Genomic DNA, 19428 nt, shown 5'->3' with positions numbered 1-19428 from the left:
AATTTGATTTTCACATTATGATGCAAATATTGACAACTTCTGTGAGCAAATTCAGCTACTGGGGCAACCAATAACTGCATCCAATTCATTATCTAATCTTCCTATCTGAAGTAATTCACATTTTCTCTTCTTTAATCTATAACTCTATAGACTATATTTATAAATGCAGAGAGAGAAAGAGAGAGATACAAAAACAGGACACAAATAGGTTTGCGAATTTTACACATTGGATTTGCAAAGTAGATACTGGTAATTACCATTTATGATGACTATGTCCGGGTAACAGGTTTATAGTTGTAGCGAAAGGACTAAAAATCTCAAAGACATTCACATTAGAATTTGCTTGGTAGATACTGTCTATCACTAACAGGAAAGTAACTCACCTTCAAGAAAGGCTGTTTGCCCTAAAGCTGACAAATTTTTGGGTCCTAAGATTGTCCAACAAAATTTGCAAACTAGACTGATGATGACTCGCATGCAGCCAAATGTGGCAGTGAATACACAATATCTTTTCTCCCATTAAATAATTTTGCACAGCCAGTGTGAAGAGCATTCTGCAGTTTGCAAATGGCGGCAGTGATATACTGTGAGCAAGTTCCCTTAGCATAGAAGCAGCATGACTGAAGCACAAAATACATACATCTCATCAAATGGAGGGGCAATACTGTAAACGTGGAAATTTTTGTGCATTTTGCGCAATTAGAAACTAGCACAAAATAAAAAACACGAAGATTTTTGTTTGCCATAATGTTCCCGGGGTTGGTGTCTTGATACCACAGAATCAAAAACATGCGAAACTCATCTTACTCGGCCGAGCGTGAAAAATTAATCATGCAAAAAATATCCACTTTTACAGTATACATGCATAGCTCACTTGTGCTTCAAAAACAGGCTGCTAGTGAGCACACACCAACTGCAAAATGAATATGCCTGGATACAAGACTACTCGTATGTTCCTGAACACTTTTCCAATTGTTACGGCAGGGGCTTTTGGAAATAAGAGAACTTATTTGTGATGAACTAATATGCAGCAAAACACAAATACCAGTGATATACCTTAAGCTCTGAAGCAGAAAATCAGAAAGAAAGAAATGAAATTGGAACAACAATATGACAGACTTAAAATGAAAAAAAGGTGCAAATCAATGATTAAAAGACAATGTTTAGAGCAGCTGATGATAGACATTTTTTTTTCTTTTTTGTTAAAGAAAAGGTGAATCATTTGGACAAATAAAATAGCTTTAGCCAGGGGATGGTCATCTTCTACTAGTAGGCACATGGGAATATCAGTGTCTCTGACAAAGACTAAAATTTCCTTTAAAAAAAACAACAACTTACTCTCTCTCTCTTTCTCTTTCTATCACTTTCTCTCTCCCTCTCTTTCTCCCTTTCTTCCACCTTTTTCCATATGTAGACCACATGATTGTATTGAAACAGAACAGTTCAGTAGCCTAGTATTAAATATGATATTTACTTTGAGGAGATATTTGCAAACAAAACTCATCATTATCATTTTTTTTTGGGGGGGGGGGGGTACTTGGGCAGAAATTAATCTTGACGATGAGTCCTAATAATGGCTCATAGCACAGCTGTGGATTTCCTGTTTGCAATTCTATTTCTTAACTTGAAACAAAATAGACACTGATGTCAGCCAGGAAATAGAAGATACTTGAGGCACTATGAAGAAAAACAAACAGAAAACGAAAAATTTTCTCAAGGTCAAAAGACAAAGAAGCTTGCCTTGAAATTTAATCCTGTGCCCGAGTGACCTGAATCTTATATTCTCTTGAGTTTTGACATTGAAAGGAGTGAAGGTGTAAACCAGGTTCGAAGCCTTGGAGAAGTGGGCATGCTCCAAAGAAGTAGAAGAAGAAGGAGAAGAAGAAGGAGGAGGAGGAGGAAGAAGAGGAGGACGGAAAAAACTGACTTTGGTATAATTATATTTCTTTGAACCAGAAAGTTGAGGTCTACAAGTCCAAAACATACCACCTCCATTATTAAGGTAAACAGAAAAAAAGTCTTCACAAGCCGAGAAGAAGGCAGCCACTGACAACACATAAACATACTTTACAAACAGCCTCGACCAAGACCACGGCTACATACACAACATGCAGGTACAATTCATCCCAGTTTGTCTTAACTTTCTCATGTCATCACGATGCAACAGAAGCTGATAGAACGAGGAGCACAATTCATTCTTAGAACAAGGCTTCCCAAAGAAAAATGCTTCCTACAACCATCAAAACAACCATAAACTGCTGAAGGAATTCTCTGAAAGAAAAATATCCTGACGAATGCAACATAGCTTCCAAAAGAACAACGAATTGCACTCTTAACAATTCAAATAATGACTAAATAATAATTCAACTAAAAATCAATAATTGGAAAGGAGAAAATGACTTCCCAAGGGTAGGATTCTTCTTCCACTCTTGTGAGTATAAAATAGGAGACCTTGATGAAAGTGGACTTATATGGCTACTACTATTTTAAATTAGACATCAGAAATACATATATTTCTAGATGGTACATCTTAATTATGTAAATTTAATTTGTATACAAACAAATCTTGAATTCTAAAGCTTTTGAAAGATATTCTTTTTTTTTTTTTTAACCAAGTAGGAATTGATCACCTTGGAAGCTGTAATCGCGTTGTATTAGATTTGATTAATATAAAAGTAAATATATATATATATATATCAAAAAATATTAATCAATATAAAAGTATAAAAGCAAAAGTAAAACCCTTTCAATTAGAATTATTAGCAACATCAGAGTTTTAATTCCTTGACAAATCTGGATCTGAAATTCTGAAAATTTTACATCTAAATCTGAAACACCCAGAAAATTTTCAAGTGCTAAATGTCATGGAAGAATTCCTTCAACAGTTCTCAAAAGCCACTGAAAAGAAAGTAAGCAGAAATATTTCTAACAGCCCGCTAATTCCGGAATCGAGAGATTAATCTCTCTCGTTCATCTCAAAATGTTTTACCGGGAGGTCCCCTCTCTTGAGAGGTCTGGAGGAGGAACTGGCATTGTCCTTGGCAAGGAACAAGGAGGAGGAGAGGGTGGAGCGGACCATGGAGGTCAACACGGAATTGGAAGAGAGCTTTTTTCCGGGAAGGCAATCGATTCCGTACGGGATGTGAGGAAGAAGAGACAATGGGGAGATGGTTGAATTATATGGATGCTGATGAAGACCGACAAAACGTCAACGACGTAGCTACAATCTGACTACGATTAAGTCAGCCTCTTTCTTCTCTCTCTTTCTCTATCATTAGTTAGGTTCACACGCTGTTGCCAAACTTTAAGTTTGGCTTGATAACTTAACTCTCGATTATTAGCTTGTAGTTCAGCATCGTGTGGACGCACTCAAAAGTTAGCAATCTTAAAGTTTAGTCGATGATTAGAACAACAAGACATCTTAGGGTTTACACTCTCTCCACAAGCCACGGGGGGTCCCCACTCGTAGTTTCGTTCCGTGCGGACACAATAATCAACAAGCTTGTGAGTTAGCGTGAACCTCGGGTCTTGTTCGCTGCGCTACTTTGTATGGACATAAGGTCATCTAGCAAAGACTCTGCACTTCCGTTGTAATCATCGAGTGGGGCTCGCTCATAAGTTGTAACTTAAAGTTAAGGTGCGCATGTGAACCCGGGTCATGAATTCACGAGTAGAGGTAATCATTGACAGTTAAGTTTTCAATCTAAACTTCAAGTTTGGTAACTGCGTGTGAACGTAACTTATCTGATCCTCTATCTACCTCTACCACTCATATTGGATTATGTAATTGATCTTTTTGACACTCATCATGAATGCTTCTAGGGCAGGATACCTTTAACATATAAATAACATATGAAAAAAAACAACTTGCTATCAGAAAGTGCGGTATACACGTATATCTTACAACAGTTTTATGCATGTTTCTTCGACAGATGTAATAGACACGCACTAAGCTACCGGTATCAGCTAACATCACTTCCTGAATGGAGAACAAAAAAGCTGATGAATGCAAATGAAACATATCATCTCTTTTCTCTACTTTTTTTTTTCTCCAGAAATGAAGGATGAGCAATGTGAAGGGCTGAAAATTTCATGGTTCACTAAAATGTTACTTCTTTAAAATTTTCATTTATTTCATAGCTGGCTGAACAATTTTCACATACATATGCTAAAACTAAGCTCATTCTATGCTCTACTTTGTTTGATATGGAGCAGATACATTTTGCATGTATGGCAAGGCTGTAATTGTCAGTAGACACACTATAAAGGATATAGGAAATAAGTAAACAACAGAATTATAACACACAACATAAATGTGTATATCTGGGACTGATGGTTAAAAACACAGCACAACATACAAAAGTGTAATGATGAAGAGGAGAGAGCTTCTATGAGCTGAATACACATGCAATTGACTCGATACGGTGACTTGATAACCTGAAAACTTCGCTGCATGAAAAAACTTTTCTTTTTTGGAGGTAGGAAGTGATCAAAGAGTAAAAACTCAGCTGAAGAAGGAGGAAAAATCTGCGAGGCATATTTACCTTACTCCCAACCATCTGACGCAGCAAGCAGACAGAAAGACAGATAGACAAACAGATGGATGGATGGATGGATGGACGGATGAGTAGACAAAAGATGAGGATGACCACATGGAGGGAGGGGTTGAGATAAGGGGGCGGGGCAATTGTTTTGGGAGAGGGATGGTTATAAGTTGGGGATGTTGGGGCATTGTAAGACAAATGCAAAACAAGTATAAATAAGCATGTTCAAACAAAAAGATGATAGATATATAAAAGAAGCACAAATGCAAGCAGAAAATGCAGGAAGAAAGGGAAAGAAGTAATGGAAACAAACATTTAAAATCTGACTGCTCTTTATAAAAACAGCTTTCAAGTGCAAAGATTTTTTTTTTTTTTTTGTCAGCAAGAAATATCTTTCACTGAAGTTGAACAACTGTCTTTCCTCATACATGAAATCTTTGTCTCTATCTTCTCAGAGATCATTCTAATAAAATGCATCAAAACGATAAAAGTAAGAGAAAATGATTCCACATAAACTTCATTCTGTAAGTGTGCTGCAAAGCTGTTTTCACTTCATCAATCATACACAGATGCAAAAGAGGGCGCACATAATTTTCGATCCTTAATGGAAGATTCATAGTACACTGTTTTAAGAATAACTTCACAAAGCTGCTGTACTCATATGTTCAGTTCTTAAGTATAGTGAAAATGTCCTAGCCTCTCCAAAATACAAGAATAAACAAAAAAACAAACAAACAGAAATTTGTTGATTCTGAGAAGGAAACAAAACATAACTGAAGAATCAAAGAATATGAACTGTCACCAAAACCTCTCAACAATCTATGGAAAGAATTCTCTGAAGTTTGATACATTCTTTATGCTGTGACTTCATCATGCAAAACTGAGGTCAGAGGTCACACACAGAACAGACTTAATCTGATTTAGCCATAGCAGTGATTTGAATCCTACAAAAATTGTTTGATGATTTTTGGTGACAGAACATATCGACACAGTCAACACAGATAAGAAACTCCTGGTGTAATTTTCATTCATATATTCACTCATCTTTTTCTATATAAGACTGGAACGTCATAAAAGAAATTGACAAACTTTTATTTCTTTGTAACTAAAATTTTCTTATAGAGCTATACCATGCATACGATAGATGAAAATAACAATGCAATTCTTAAAGGGTTTCTCTGAATAGCACATATCACAACTAGAAAGCCAAAAAAAAAAAAAAGAAGAGATATCTGAAGAAAAACATATAATCATAGGAGGCAAAAATAGCAACTAAGCTAGAGTCAAGAAAATTATTTCTACAATAAAAAAAAGCAAAAGAAAGAAAAATCAAGATACAGGGCTAGGGCAATAATATTTGTGCAGACGAGACAGACAGAGGTAGAGATAGATAGATATATAGATAGATAGACAGACAGACAGAGATAGAGATATAGACAGATACAGTAGATAGACAGATAGATAGACAGATAAATAGATAGATAGAGATAGACAAATAGATAGATAGATAGATAGATAAATAGATAGATAGATAGACAGAGATAGAGATATAGACAGATAGATAGATAGAGATAGACAAATAGATAGACAGATAGATAAATAGATAGATATAGATAGATAGATATAGATATAGATAGATAGATAGATAGACAGAGATAGAGATATAGACAGATAGATAGACAGAGATAGAGATATAGACAGATAGACAGATAGATAGATAGATAGACAGATAAATAGATAGAGATAGACAAATAGATAGATAGATAAGTAGATAGATAGAGATAGATATAGATAGATAGATAGATAGATAGATATATAGATAAATAGTGACAGACAGACAGACAGAGAGACAGAGAAAAACAAATATACAGAGGGAGAGATAGATATATAGACATAGAAAACTGAGAGAGATAGAGAAAAGAGATAAGAGACATAGATTAGAATCAGACAATACAAATATATGAGAGAGACAGGAGAGGAAAGAAGAGATGTTGGAAGAAGAGTGAGAGCGAAGCAAACATACAAAGAAAAGAAAAAGTGGCACAACTTTAAACAAATCAAGAGCCAAAAGACAAAGTGTTCCTTTTTTTTTCCAAACAATTTAGCATTTCTATCTCTCACCTCCTTCTTGACATGGAACTGTTCTGCGACCAGCGTGTCGAAGACGGCGCCAAACTCCTCATGGATCCTCATCATGTCGTTGATGTGCTCCGCCACCCTGTTCATCCCTTTGAGAGACTCTGACAGGTGGTAGTGCTCATAGCTCTCTCTGTCCAGGTGATGTCTCATCTCGGACAGCAGGAGGGGGTACTTCAGCACCCTCTGCATTGGTGGAAGGGAGCACCAGAGTGGGTGTGGTGGGGGGTAAAGGGTGAAAGGTCGTATGTTAAGGTATAAGGGCTATGAATCTAATAGAAAAATTTCACTTCAACAATACTTTCATTCTGAATGAAACTGTTAAAATGAGAGAAATAAAACAATGGAATTTTCTGCTACACTGAACAAGAAATATGATAAGAAGACACATAACTTGGGAAATTTAAGACAAATCTTACATTTGATAACATTGATCAGAGCAATGATTTTGACTGTGATGATTAGAACTCATCTTTGTTTCACAAATCTGCAGTTAAAGGAGATCATTTGTGACAGGTGTAAGCTATGGCCTGAGCAATTTCCACCAGCTGGTGTAATAACCTAGACCATGATCATCAGCTGGTATTAAACTTGGGAGTATTTTCTCCAGTTGGTATCACAACCTGGACTATTTTCTCTGGCTGGTTTCATAACCTGGACTATTTTCCCCAGCTAGTATCATAACCTGGACAATTTCCACCCATTAGACCCAGTTTTCTCTGACTCACCTGGATGGGCTTGATGAGGTAGGAGGCGAGAGAGGCTGAGTGCTGCTGCTTGGGGTTCCTGGCCTCCAGGAACTGCATGAGGGCAGCATTGCCCTTTGCTGGATCCAGGATCTTCTGGGAGCGGGAGTGGCAAGCACAAAACGCACTGTAGAGCTTAAAGTGCTCCATGTAGTACAGAAAGGAGCTTCCAATGGAGAACAGGATCCTCTGTAATAAAGGAAAAGGGAGGGAGGGGTGGAGGATATATATCATAATGATACTCACATCAGAGTAGATACACAGAGTAACATGATGATTAGGACATCTTGTATGATAAGATAGGAAGAAATGCAGGATATTAAGAAGTAGAAAGACAAAAAGATAGAGAGGCATGTATCAGGGCTGCTTAAACTGATGGTAAATTTTTGGTTGAGATGGGGATTCAGATTCTAACTATTTGCGAAATAATTATAAACCACTTATATATGAAATATCAAAGAGCATGCAATTCTAAGAGGAATTAAAAGTTTATCTAATGAAAATTGGTAGTGAAATGGCTGAGATATAAAAAAAAAAAAAGAAGCAAAATAAAGTGGTATTTGTAAAAGGTGGGTTCCACCTTTTTATCAGGACCTCTTTGTTTTGTTTTTAGATATCTCAGCCATTTCAAAACTGATTTTCATCAAGTAAACTTTGAATTCCTCTAAGAATTGCATGCTCCATCACATCACCATGGCCAGACGAAGGGAGGAGGAGCGGCATCAGAGTGAGTCTTACCTTGAAGTCATCCGGGTTGTCCAGGCAGCTGAAATTTGTCTCCTTGGAAACGGGCTCCTCCAGGTTCTTGAGGAAGACAGTCTGGAATTTGATGATCTCTTTGATGTTCCCAAACAGGGCATCGATCTACGGAGAAAGCAAACAAGGAACGCGATGCAAGACTTAATGTCTGATACTCTCAATCAGATGCGGAGTGTTTGCACACAACTTGAGTGACTCCAGGACATAGACATATATCATCCCAAAATATCAAAATCATTAATTTTCAGGAGAGTGAAAAAACACTGATTTGACTTTGCAACATTTTCACAAATATAACAGCAATGTTAATGTCAAATAATGTAGAAACATTGTATGGATGACATTAATTGTTCTTTTTTAAAACTCAAATGAGTATTAATGACTTTCAAATTTGAGTTACATTTTTGTAGGATGTTTTCCAATATCGTGTTAATTAAGATACGAGGTCTTGTCACCCAAGGGAGAATAAGGAGTGAAGAAAAAAGAGAGAGAAAGATACAGGAAGTGAGATAGACAGGATGAAACAGATGAAGAAGAAAATGGAATAAAATTTATATGAGTGAAAAAGAGAAACTATGAAGATCTACTGAGGGAGAGAGCAAGGGAATGAAAAAAAAAAGCAAGAAAGGGAAAGAAGGAAGCGATAGAAAATGATCTTTAGTGCAACAGTGAGTTGTTAAAATAGAGATGGGATGAGAGAATGAGATTCAGTGTACCTCATCTGCAGAGAGGAAAGCTTCGTTCTGAAGAGGCTCCAAGTATCGGGTTACCAGGCAGTTCAGATCCCGTACATATGCTTTCTCAGTGTCCAGCAGCTCCATGATGACCTTGCGCAGCTTCTGGGCAGCCTGGATGACCTCCATCGAGGGGAGGTCCTCCTCGTTGCCATGGGAACTGGTCGGGCTGCCTCGGGAGCCCTTGCCGTTCCGTCGGACACTCTGCCTGATGTCCAGCGTTCGGCAGAACTCTGTCACCTGTTCGGCGTTCTTCATCAGCGCCTCGATCTGCTTGTTATCCAGGGGAGCATTCTCCTTCTCTCCAACGACGACCTCCTTGCCCTCGTCCTTGGACTGCGCCGTGGTGGTCGTCGATGTCGATGTGGGGGTGGAAGCGCCGTCCTGACTGAGAGCCGAGAGGTTGAGGCTGTTCTCTGAGGCCTGGTCACCATCATCCTCATCTCCACCTTGCTGGCCAAACACTGTCAAGAAATCGGTGGAAGAAAACATTTGCAGACTGTGTTTACTTCCTCTATTACATAATTGTGCAACTTGGAGAGCCTATCAGTAATCGCAATAATTTCATACTCCTTCACAAAATACAGTTCAGCAACAACATTGAACTCATTAACTATAACAAAATAAAAAAACTTGTAAGCAAACTTTCATCATTCATCTTTTCTTTTTAATGGTGGGAAATTTCATGTCAAACAATTGATAATCATACACACTTGAAGGAAACTAAGCAATAAAATGATAACTGGTGCTCACTAATGTAACAGTTCTAGCTAATAAATTTAAAATAGAGCATTGATCAGTTCGGAAGTCAACTGCTGTTAAGTCGCATGTTACATGAGAATACACAGTCTTACAATGTACAGCACATGATGGTTCTTGGATTGCAAAGTATCACAGCTGGAAGTATGAATTGAATGAGACAGTGACATGTATCTTCAGAGTCTGTGACGATATGGGTTAATAGATACCAGAGGGAGCAGGAACGATGAGATTGTCAATCATCTCATCAGTCAGTCTCGCCTGGGAGGGGGGCGGGGGACAGGTCAGCTGGTCGATGTAGCGGTTGGTGTCCTGCATGGCCTGGGTCTGGGCGAAGACCGACCGGCAGGAGCGCACGGTCAGCGTGATGGCCGTACTCGTCTGCAGCAGGTTCTCGATGAAGAGCATGTCGAGGTCGCAGACCACCCGGCCGTTGATGACAAGGATCTCATCACCAACTTGCAAGTCTGCGTTCAGAAGGAGAGGATAGATTGATGATGGAACAATGATAGAAATATTTACTACAGAGTACAAGAACGATGGGAATCCTATACTTACACCCAAGATATCGTTAACTTGATGCAGGTTGGTTCTAAATCACTCTATCAATGCCTCTGGCTATTGTTGAGGTACATTAAATGTCTTTGGGTTTGGAAGAATTGGTTGTGAGAAGGATTTGTTAAGGTGTAGTAAAGTTTGAAAGATGTCCCCACCACCAAGATGCTAAACGAGGGCACACTGTGACCACACCCACCTTGGTGGTAAGCCTGTCCTCCGCTCTCCAGGGAGCTGATGAAGACACACAGCTGGTCCTCCTGTTCCATGTCGTCTCCAAGCTCTGCCTCCACGGAGAAGCCGAATGACATCGCCTCATCAACTTTATACAGCTCTACTTGGTGGATGCTCTTACTGCAGATCTCAATCTCATCATATTTCTGTAAAACAAAATAAATCATAACAATCTTTCACTTTAATGAATTGGCATAGCTATGGCTACCGTGGCAGCACATGGGTTCATTGAACTACTGGAAATTATGATTAACGATTCCTGGGAAAAATATGAGGTTACACAGAAATATGACATAGAAATTGCTATCACTTCATGAAAGACTGTGTTTCACACAAAGATTCATGCAAAAAAAAAAATACAAATAGAAAAAGGCTGACATTTCATGATGATGTAAAATTTTATGTTTTATAAATATAATAGTACTTTCATCACTTTTATGGAGAGAAAACACACATATCAGTAATTATAATCACAATGGAATATGCTGGGAAGTGCTGTTATGCTTCATTCTTTAGTCACACATCGTCTGTACCTGAATTGTCAATGTCTGCAGATCCCAAAATGTAATACTACACAACTAAAGGCATACTTTATATTAAAGCAAAAATCATATTTTGATGCAGAAGGATGGAAAACTGCTCATACTACATTTAGCATAGATAAAATATCTGAAGAACTTTTTTCCCCTTTGTATTTGTAGTAAAGATAAAACATTTGAGATGACAGCTCTGCTATAACAATGCACAGGTTCTACACTATCATTTTGACTCAACATATCTTACACATCAGTATGTACAAGAAGAGTATGATGGACAGATAGAAAATCACAAGGTGATGAAACGGGAGACAAACCTCTTCATAGAGGACAGCTGTCTTCTCCGGCATGGTGTAGCTGGCTCCATACCTCAGGGCTTGCTTGAACCTCACATAGTAGTTATGATAGTCCATTTTGCGGTTCTGCGGAAATGTTGTCACAGCAACAGCAATCAAAATCACGCAAAGCATGCCCTAAACTCGAGCAAGGAAATCTCTGTTTACAATCTGATGCAACCCACTAGAGTGAAGTACAATGCAATTCACAATTCATTACAATTCAGTAGATGTAATTCACAATTGATTACTAAACAATACTTTGCATACAAAAGATTTGGTCACTAAAAGCCAAAAATTCCTGGAAAACTGTCTATCATCTCTTATATCTATCCAAAGCCACACCACTTCACGGGTTGAAGAAATTGGGCGGATATTCACGGCTAAACATTCCACTCAACAAACAGCTTAGCTGTACCATCTCACAAGCTTAATACTGTACCATCTCACAAGCCAAACAAAGTTTCCAGGGCCCCATTTCATAAAAGATGTTGGGATGACAACTCCTGATGGAATGGCAACTTCCCATAGCAACAGCCAATTAAGAAGCTGGATTCTTGTCATTACCATGACAATTACCACTCCAGCAAGAATTGCTATTGTATCAACTTCTTATGACATGGACCCCAGGGGGGCATTTCATGAAGCGCTTTGGTCGGTTATTTTTCTGACAAACTGTTACAAGCTACTGAAATCCTTGCATCTGATTGGCTGAGAGCAAAATCTGTCGGACAACTTTGAGGGACAAAATGCTTCATGAAATGCCCCCGAAAATGTTAATCAAGACAAAAGTGGAAGGGCTAAGAAGGAGAGACTTACCGTGCAGCTGCTTATGAGTAAGTCCTGGACCGTCATGCCTGGTTTGACGGTTACCATGGAGCTCTGGTCATCAGGTAGTAGGACCTTGACGAGGAAGCCATCGCTAAGTTGACTGGAGGTAGTAGAGTCATTATGACTGACAAGAGTTTCTTCATCGTACGCCTGATTGGGGAGAGCAGGTAAAAAGTTCATCTTACACTTAGTTGGTCACAAGGCATAAATTCCTTGACTGCCCGACGGTGAATTTTAGAATTGGGTATCTTTTCGAAGTAAGTCACTCGACAACCATGTCACAAATAATCTTATATTCCCATGCCATCACAAACATGCTTACATCAATGTTCAAAGACTTTCCAAGGCAATGCCCATTTACAGACAGTTTGTATTCAAACCTCTAACTGGTATTTATCCTCACAAGAAGCTGTTAGTCAGTTAATAATGATATTGTAAAAAACAACACAAAACAACCCTGGAAGATGTTCAAACAGCAGTAGGAGGCCAACTACTTCTAGTCACACAAGGTCGTAAGTCTCACTGGTTCCTTGTCTTCTAAATTATCAGTGAATTAAGTCCATTATGAGATCTTCTTGGAAGGATCGGCAATGAAATTAGTCATGATATTAGCCCATTGAGGATGAATCCTGAGTATACTCGGGCAAATGTCTGTGGGAAATGCGTATTGTAGCAAAGTCAGTACGTCCTCAACGGGTTAAAAGACAGTGGACTCACGTGACCGTTTTCTTCAAACTCAGGGTCCACTTCATAGTCTCTTTCATCTCCAACATCATATTCTTCATAGGCACCAGAAACGTAAGTGGGCCTGCTCCGGAGGGTGTCAGGGAATGAGATGCAAATGAGCAAATGGAAAGCATGAATAAAGTGATGATTACCAGCTACTGTATGTTCCATAAAGTTTATGGGTATGATGTCTGTGAACAGGGACAATTTTGTGAGTGGTTAAACGCAAAATTGAGAACCCGACAGATGAAATGAGAGATAATGTTACCTCTTGTCAGGAGAAAATCTAATAAGATTTCTTACCTTGGAGATGATATGCACAGCATTTGGAATACAGGTGGCAATACACTTTTTGCAAGTTGTTAATCTCAGATATACCAGTCAATTCATGAAATAAAATTGTTGCAAAATATATCACATACACAGTACATTACAAAGACTCTGTGTCGGGAATTCTGTCTTTTCTATAAAGAAGAATAGAACAAAATGAACATAAGTATAAAAAAATAGAAGATACTTGTTTCAATTTCACTAGAATTGAACAAAATCACAACTCTGGAAATGCCTTTCCTTAAAATTCAACATCCTATTGAGAAAAAAAAAATCTTTAGTTTATAGTTCTTAGTTTCAATTCTACATTCAATATGCCTACACAATAGGGGTTTATACTCATTACAGCAATCAAAACTATCCTCATACAACATTTCCTCTGTAAAATGATGGCTATAAAACCATGAGAAGTGTATGAAAGCAAAACATCGACATTAGACTTCATGCTTTAGCGGTGAATTACAATGTACAGAAAATTACCTCACAACTTAATCTGCCCACACAAAGCAGCTTTTGGACCATTGTCCTCACATCTTGATCTTAATGTGTTGTTCACCTACATGGTGTCCATTCTTCTATATGTAACTAATGTTAAAACAACAAGGTAATAAAATACCAAGGGACTAACATCCCAGGGAAAACACCACCTTGGACATAAAAAATGAATGCACTGTTTAATTCACACTGTACCAATCAATAATCACTTTGGAACTCTATGGCATGAAATTTCATCAAATGCATCGGCAGGACAACACATTAAAACTGAGTAAGAGTGTAGCATGATAGTGTGTGTGTGTGTGTGTGTGTGTGAGTGAGTGTGCTAGAATATGTGTAGTGTATGCCTTGACGACAGGTATGTGTGCTTCAACACACAGAGTGATGGTCACTTACGCTGACTGGACGTCCAAACTGCTGGTTGATTTTCCTTTGTTCTTCTTGAGGGTTCCAAACTGTTGAACAAGTGAGCAACATATAAAAAGAAATGTTCCTTTATATTAAAATTTCTTATATATATAATCTGCCTTTATATAGAAACACTTGCATTAGAATATGCCGTACAACAAGGCTCTTCACTTGTGCCCAGGACAGCAGATGTGTGAAATATATCTTTGACTGAAGTGAAACAAGAAAGTAAATGATGGATTCGATTTAATGAATTTCCAGGAACTCTCAATCAATGTGGGGGAGTTTAGTTTATATATCACATCAAGACATAAGCACAACCCTCGTTGGATCATATTAGCCTAACTACTTCACACTTTCTCTCACTGATTCCAAAATAGCCACAGACTGAACAGGGAAGACTTTAGATTCACATATCACACTTTTGAAATGCCAGGACTGGACTGACACATGTTATGCAAACCTTTACATAATATAATCAGGTATCCTCCCTCATAATATGAAATAGCAGTTTCTCTGTAAATTTTAACCAGAAAACCTTGCTTTAAAAGTGTCCTGCAAATAGCTTTATCAAATGGCAAAATGCATGATACATGGTAATGCAACTGTTGACACACATTGTAGATCTCTCAGAGCTACTCATAATAATAGATTTAGATCTCTCAAAGTGATATGCTACAGCACCTTACAGTGAAAACATTCTTTCAGGATGCCCTATGGAATATTAGGTCATACTCCTAATCGAACAGAAGGGTTCCAAATAAAGATAAATCGTATCGATAGAAGGGAAGAGGGCCTTACAATGGACTTCTGTTTCTTGGACTTGGGCTTGGTGAAGCAGCCCTGGATCCCCGCTGGGTTCCTGGCGCTGACCAGGGAGTGGAAGGAAGAGACAGAGAAGAAGCCCAGACGTCCAAGGGTGGCCTTGGTCTGTTTGCCCACACAGGCCAGGAGAGTCTTGGGGTTGGGCAGCTCCGTCCCCTGCAGCGAGGTGGCGTAGCATCGCAGCCGGTACAGCTCCAGATGGATTTTCTCCAGGTTCTGTTCCCACTGGGAGATCTGTGAGGGCGGACCACAGAGCAGTAGGTAGGAAGTACATCATAATACCAGAACTTGCCTGAGGATTGCCTGACATAGCAACAACTAATCAGTGCAAACTGGATTAAATGTACCAAAGGCCTTGAGCAGGGTGCAGTGACACCAATGTTTGATTCTGGTACCCAGGGGGTACCCAAGGTAAAGTATCCCCTGATTAAATACAGCAATAGACTGGCATATTGGGGTTTACTACATGAACGTGTCACTTTTGCACATTTCTGGTTAAAGGGAGAACTCTTACCTAGTAGTGCTCCCAACAGAGGAGAAAAGTCAAGGATGGTAACAAAAGTGACCAAAGCTTGCTACAAGACACCAGTCACAAGTAGGGTATTCATGGTAAGTATGAAGGAGATCAGGTTTTAACAATATACCAATAATTCTTCTCATAATCAGCAACAAAAGTTCACTTTAAGTTTTTTAAGGTTAACTTTACTTGTTGGAAGTCGTTTCTGAGGATTCTATTAAACATTTCTACAGGAATGTCTATAGACAAATGGCATATCTTAATGTTTGTGTGCTTGTATATGGTTCACTTTAAAAGTAGTAAGTGCTACAGACACTCGATCTATCACGTTGAAAGTTACTTAGTCATGGTATTAGATTACAAGTTTGTATGACAAGAGTGTAGCTGACTACAGGTCAAAGTTCAGTGATAGGTTGATTCTGTCTTCCACCACCCCTTGAGGAAGCAGCCTTGTTCAACAAACCTGGTTCATGATTGCCTGTCTGTTTTTGGCATCGGACACTGTCATCAGCTGTAGCTCTGCCATCTTCTTGGTCTTGTTTTCCTGTATTCACGGGGGAAAAAGAATTGAACATTTATAAATGAAACAGTTTAAAGTCATTGTCTGGGACTGGGCAATGCCCAGCAAAATATGTATGGTTCTACTTCTGACTGCAGTGTTAGAAGGAATAGTGAGGATAATGGTACTGTAAAACCAGAAATATTAGCGGCATGAAACTTTCGCAAATTACCATGGGCACTCAATGAATTGCGTAGACAAGAACTTTTGCGTGCATTTTACTTTCACGACTCTCAGCTCTCTTGCAAAATTTGTGCAAGTTTCATGCACACAAAAATTGATGGTTTTACAGGATATTAGTGGAAGCACACTTTTTCTCTCTTTAACATAGAACTACATGTCTACGGTACAAGTATCAACTGAGTCTCATGATCATAATCGTTAATAGTACATCTCTTTTGGTAATTAAATGCAAGATATTGCAGAGGAAGGGGATTATTTTTAGAGATGAAAATGAGATGCCAGACAAATGTCAACATTTAATCATAGTTGCCTGCTTGTCTTTATGTCTTCGTTTGACTGAAAGAAGTCTCATGCTTGTAAAATACAAGGCTTTTTATTAGAGACAAATTCAAAACACTTTTACGGATCGCATATCTTTTGTAAACACACCTGGGTGATATGGTTGACCTGACAAAATAACAGCAGCAATTTGAACAAAGCAAAATGGTGCATACATGTAGTCTGAAACTTGTTGAACACAGTACAAGCATACTTTCAATGGTGAGACAATCAAATTACTAAATAAACGAGGATGTAATAGATAAACAAATTAAAGAGTTTTTCCCCTCTCTTTTTGTGAGAACCCAAGTTACATTATTTCATGATGTCACAAGGGATAAAACATCTCATTTTGCCAAGAAAACACAGTAATGCACACTCGCTGGAAGCTTCGTGTGAAACAGTTTCTGATTTTGTTTTCTGTTGGCTTTTCTCTTCCCTGGATGTGTGTGAGAACGCAATTCTTTGATTGATGATGAGCAGAGTTGCTCGTTTAGAATATAAAAAGAAATAGTGGCAAAATTTTATGTACAGATCACATTGAAGGATGAGACAACTTCAGTAGTATCTATTTTCTTGTGAGAATTATTCTGCAGGCTGTACATGGTGACTCTCATTCAAAGGAGATACAGGGAAATCTGAAGTGAATTCTACTTCTCTTCCATAAACCCTGAGGTGTTTTTAACCCTCTGTGTGTTTGAGTGTTGATTGGCACAGAAAACCCCATAGTATTCTTCATACTGTCCAAAATCTTTGGTACAGGAAGGTTTGCCATCCACCTCTTACAATCACAGGACATTTGCAGAAAATTTATATCATCGAAATGAGAATGCTTAACAAAAAAAAAAAAAGGAAGCAGATGATGATTATTCCCTTTAACATCTTGTGTAAACCAGCTTTGAACAGGGAAGATATAATCATGTATTTCTGAATAGCAGAGAGAATAGAGATAAAAGCCCTCTTTAAGAGACTTTCACTTCCTCGTTTGGAAAACAACACGGCTCTCTCTCATCGGACAATGAAATCGTATTCCACCACTTCAACCAATCTCTCCCTCGGGATTCATCCAGCCTCGTTTCCTCCTGCCCTATGCCTCAGGCAGTTTTCACACGGGTTAATAAACGTGATTGCAATGCTGAATTACAATCATGATTACATTCACAATTAGAAATATCATCTGTACACACAGTCAAGGAAGGCTTCAAAGATTTTGCGGATTTGAATTTCAGAGCGAGGACTGGAAGTGTGTCTTCTTTTCCAGTTCCCGTCAATCATTTTTTTACTGCAGTGCAAGCATTTGAGGAGCATATTTTTTTCTGTGGAAGTGGTTGGAAGGTCACCGTAAGCTCCGCCCCCAAAGACAAATCCATACACACAACTATTTCATTCCGTAATTCTGGAGGAGCATGATTGGACAACGGCCTCCAGACCTTCATTTGAATCGCGACTGGAATTACGCTTCAAATTCTCCCTCTGCAATTCTAGTTTGCATACACGCGGCCGATAAATGCGTCATTCGAACCACAATTCTAGTGATGCGTCATTAGAATCGTGATTCAAATTATGTGCTTCTCGTTACGTGTGAACACAGCCTTACACTGACTGATCTCTCTGCGCTGAGAGACGTTCTCTGACAAACTCTCTTCTACCGATGACAAAAGGCTTCCTGCCTGCTGTTTGCAAATACAGCAAGAATCCTCCCAAATGAAGGAGAGAGAGATTTCCAGGGAGTGATTGCCCGACATGTACAAGGGCAGGAGAGGCAGACTCATGGCAACCAATGACAGAAAAACAACTCCACGTAGACAGAATAAAGATGGAAAAAATCATCACAACTCCCCCCACAACACAGCTAGGGGATGAAGTCAAAGTCAGTCACAAAACTGTCAAGATTTCTTCCAGTCAAAAGTATGCCACGACCTTTTCATTTCATTTTTGTTCGGAAAAACATGTCATAAATCTTCACCCACTTGAGTGCTTGGTCTGTCAAGTATCATTTTGTATAGAACCTGAAAATACAGGGAGAAAAGGGCAACGCTAAGAATGCAACATCAGCCAAATATTATCCTTTTGCTTCTCTTTCGTTATGTTAACCTTTGTTCGAATTTGATTTTAATTTTTTTTTAAGCCCTTCTCCCTTAGTGGCAATGGGATTCCAATCATATTCACTGTTGTTGCTGTTATTGTGTCATTGTTTGTAATGATCTTGTTGCTGTTGTTGTTAATCATTGCTATTGAAAGGGGAGGGGTGGGGTGCAAGTGCAAGGAACCTTGGCATTTTGACTGAGAAGACAGGGCATGCTCTAACTTTTAATATTGCTCCGTTTTGTTTGTTTGTTTCTTTGCAATTGCAAAGGTTGTGAAAGAAGTTAGCCTTGTTTGGGCAGAAAAGGGGTTAAGGGGAAAATTGACCAAGACGTGAGAGGGCATGCTTATGCTTATGCCATTTTCCAAGCATCTGAATAGAATTGATTTATAAGATGAGAAAACCAGTATGTTGAAAAATGGTAGAAAGAACATCAATCTCAGTTTGCCTCTTGATTTGGCCTTTGTTCCTGGCTGGTTTCACCTTCGATAAACTGATCCTTCAAAGACAGTTTCTGCTGGCTAGGCTTACATCATCAATTTTTGTAATTAAGATGGTGGCAATCATCATGTCATTCAATGGCGCCCTCTTGAATATTTGCTCAGTGTGCCTTTAAGTCTTTTTCCTACTCTACCTGATCTATTTGTCCTTCCAGCTTGTGCGTCTGGGTTCGGAGGAGTCGCAACGTGTCGTCCTTCCCATGCTGCCTTGCAAACGCCGAGGAGCATGCTGTAAGGGGGAAAAAAAAAGACCAAAAATATATTTAAAGCCTTACTGCAATATGTTTACCAATTAGCATAGAATTCTGGACA

At 38.7% G+C, this 19428-nt stretch overlaps 1 protein-coding gene across 1 annotated transcript in view; it reads right to left on the bottom strand.

Moving 5' to 3' along the window:
* LOC140242593 (protein still life, isoforms C/SIF type 2-like) overlaps positions 1-19428 on the bottom strand; it is a 44151-nt gene that overhangs the window by 5728 nt on the left and 18995 nt on the right. The window contains exons 6-19 of the mRNA XM_072322344.1: positions 19251-19345; positions 15934-16014; positions 14930-15187; positions 14117-14175; positions 12887-12977; positions 12158-12319; positions 11321-11425; positions 10433-10613; positions 9888-10145; positions 8902-9383; positions 8165-8290; positions 7409-7615; positions 6666-6866; positions 4545-4559 (exon numbers count right to left, since the gene is read on the bottom strand). Coding sequence (XP_072178445.1) covers positions 4545-4559; positions 6666-6866; positions 7409-7615; positions 8165-8290; positions 8902-9383; positions 9888-10145; positions 10433-10613; positions 11321-11425; positions 12158-12319; positions 12887-12977; positions 14117-14175; positions 14930-15187; positions 15934-16014; positions 19251-19345 — 2321 coding nt within the window. The remainder of the gene's footprint in view (positions 1-4544; positions 4560-6665; positions 6867-7408; positions 7616-8164; positions 8291-8901; positions 9384-9887; positions 10146-10432; positions 10614-11320; positions 11426-12157; positions 12320-12886; positions 12978-14116; positions 14176-14929; positions 15188-15933; positions 16015-19250; positions 19346-19428) is intronic.

Source organism: Diadema setosum, chromosome 19, assembly GCF_964275005.1.
Source record: "Diadema setosum chromosome 19, eeDiaSeto1, whole genome shotgun sequence".
NCBI classification, from domain to species: domain Eukaryota; kingdom Metazoa; phylum Echinodermata; class Echinoidea; order Diadematoida; family Diadematidae; genus Diadema; species Diadema setosum.
Note: the sequence above shows the minus strand (reverse complement) of the source record. Positions and strands in the feature narration are given on the sequence as shown.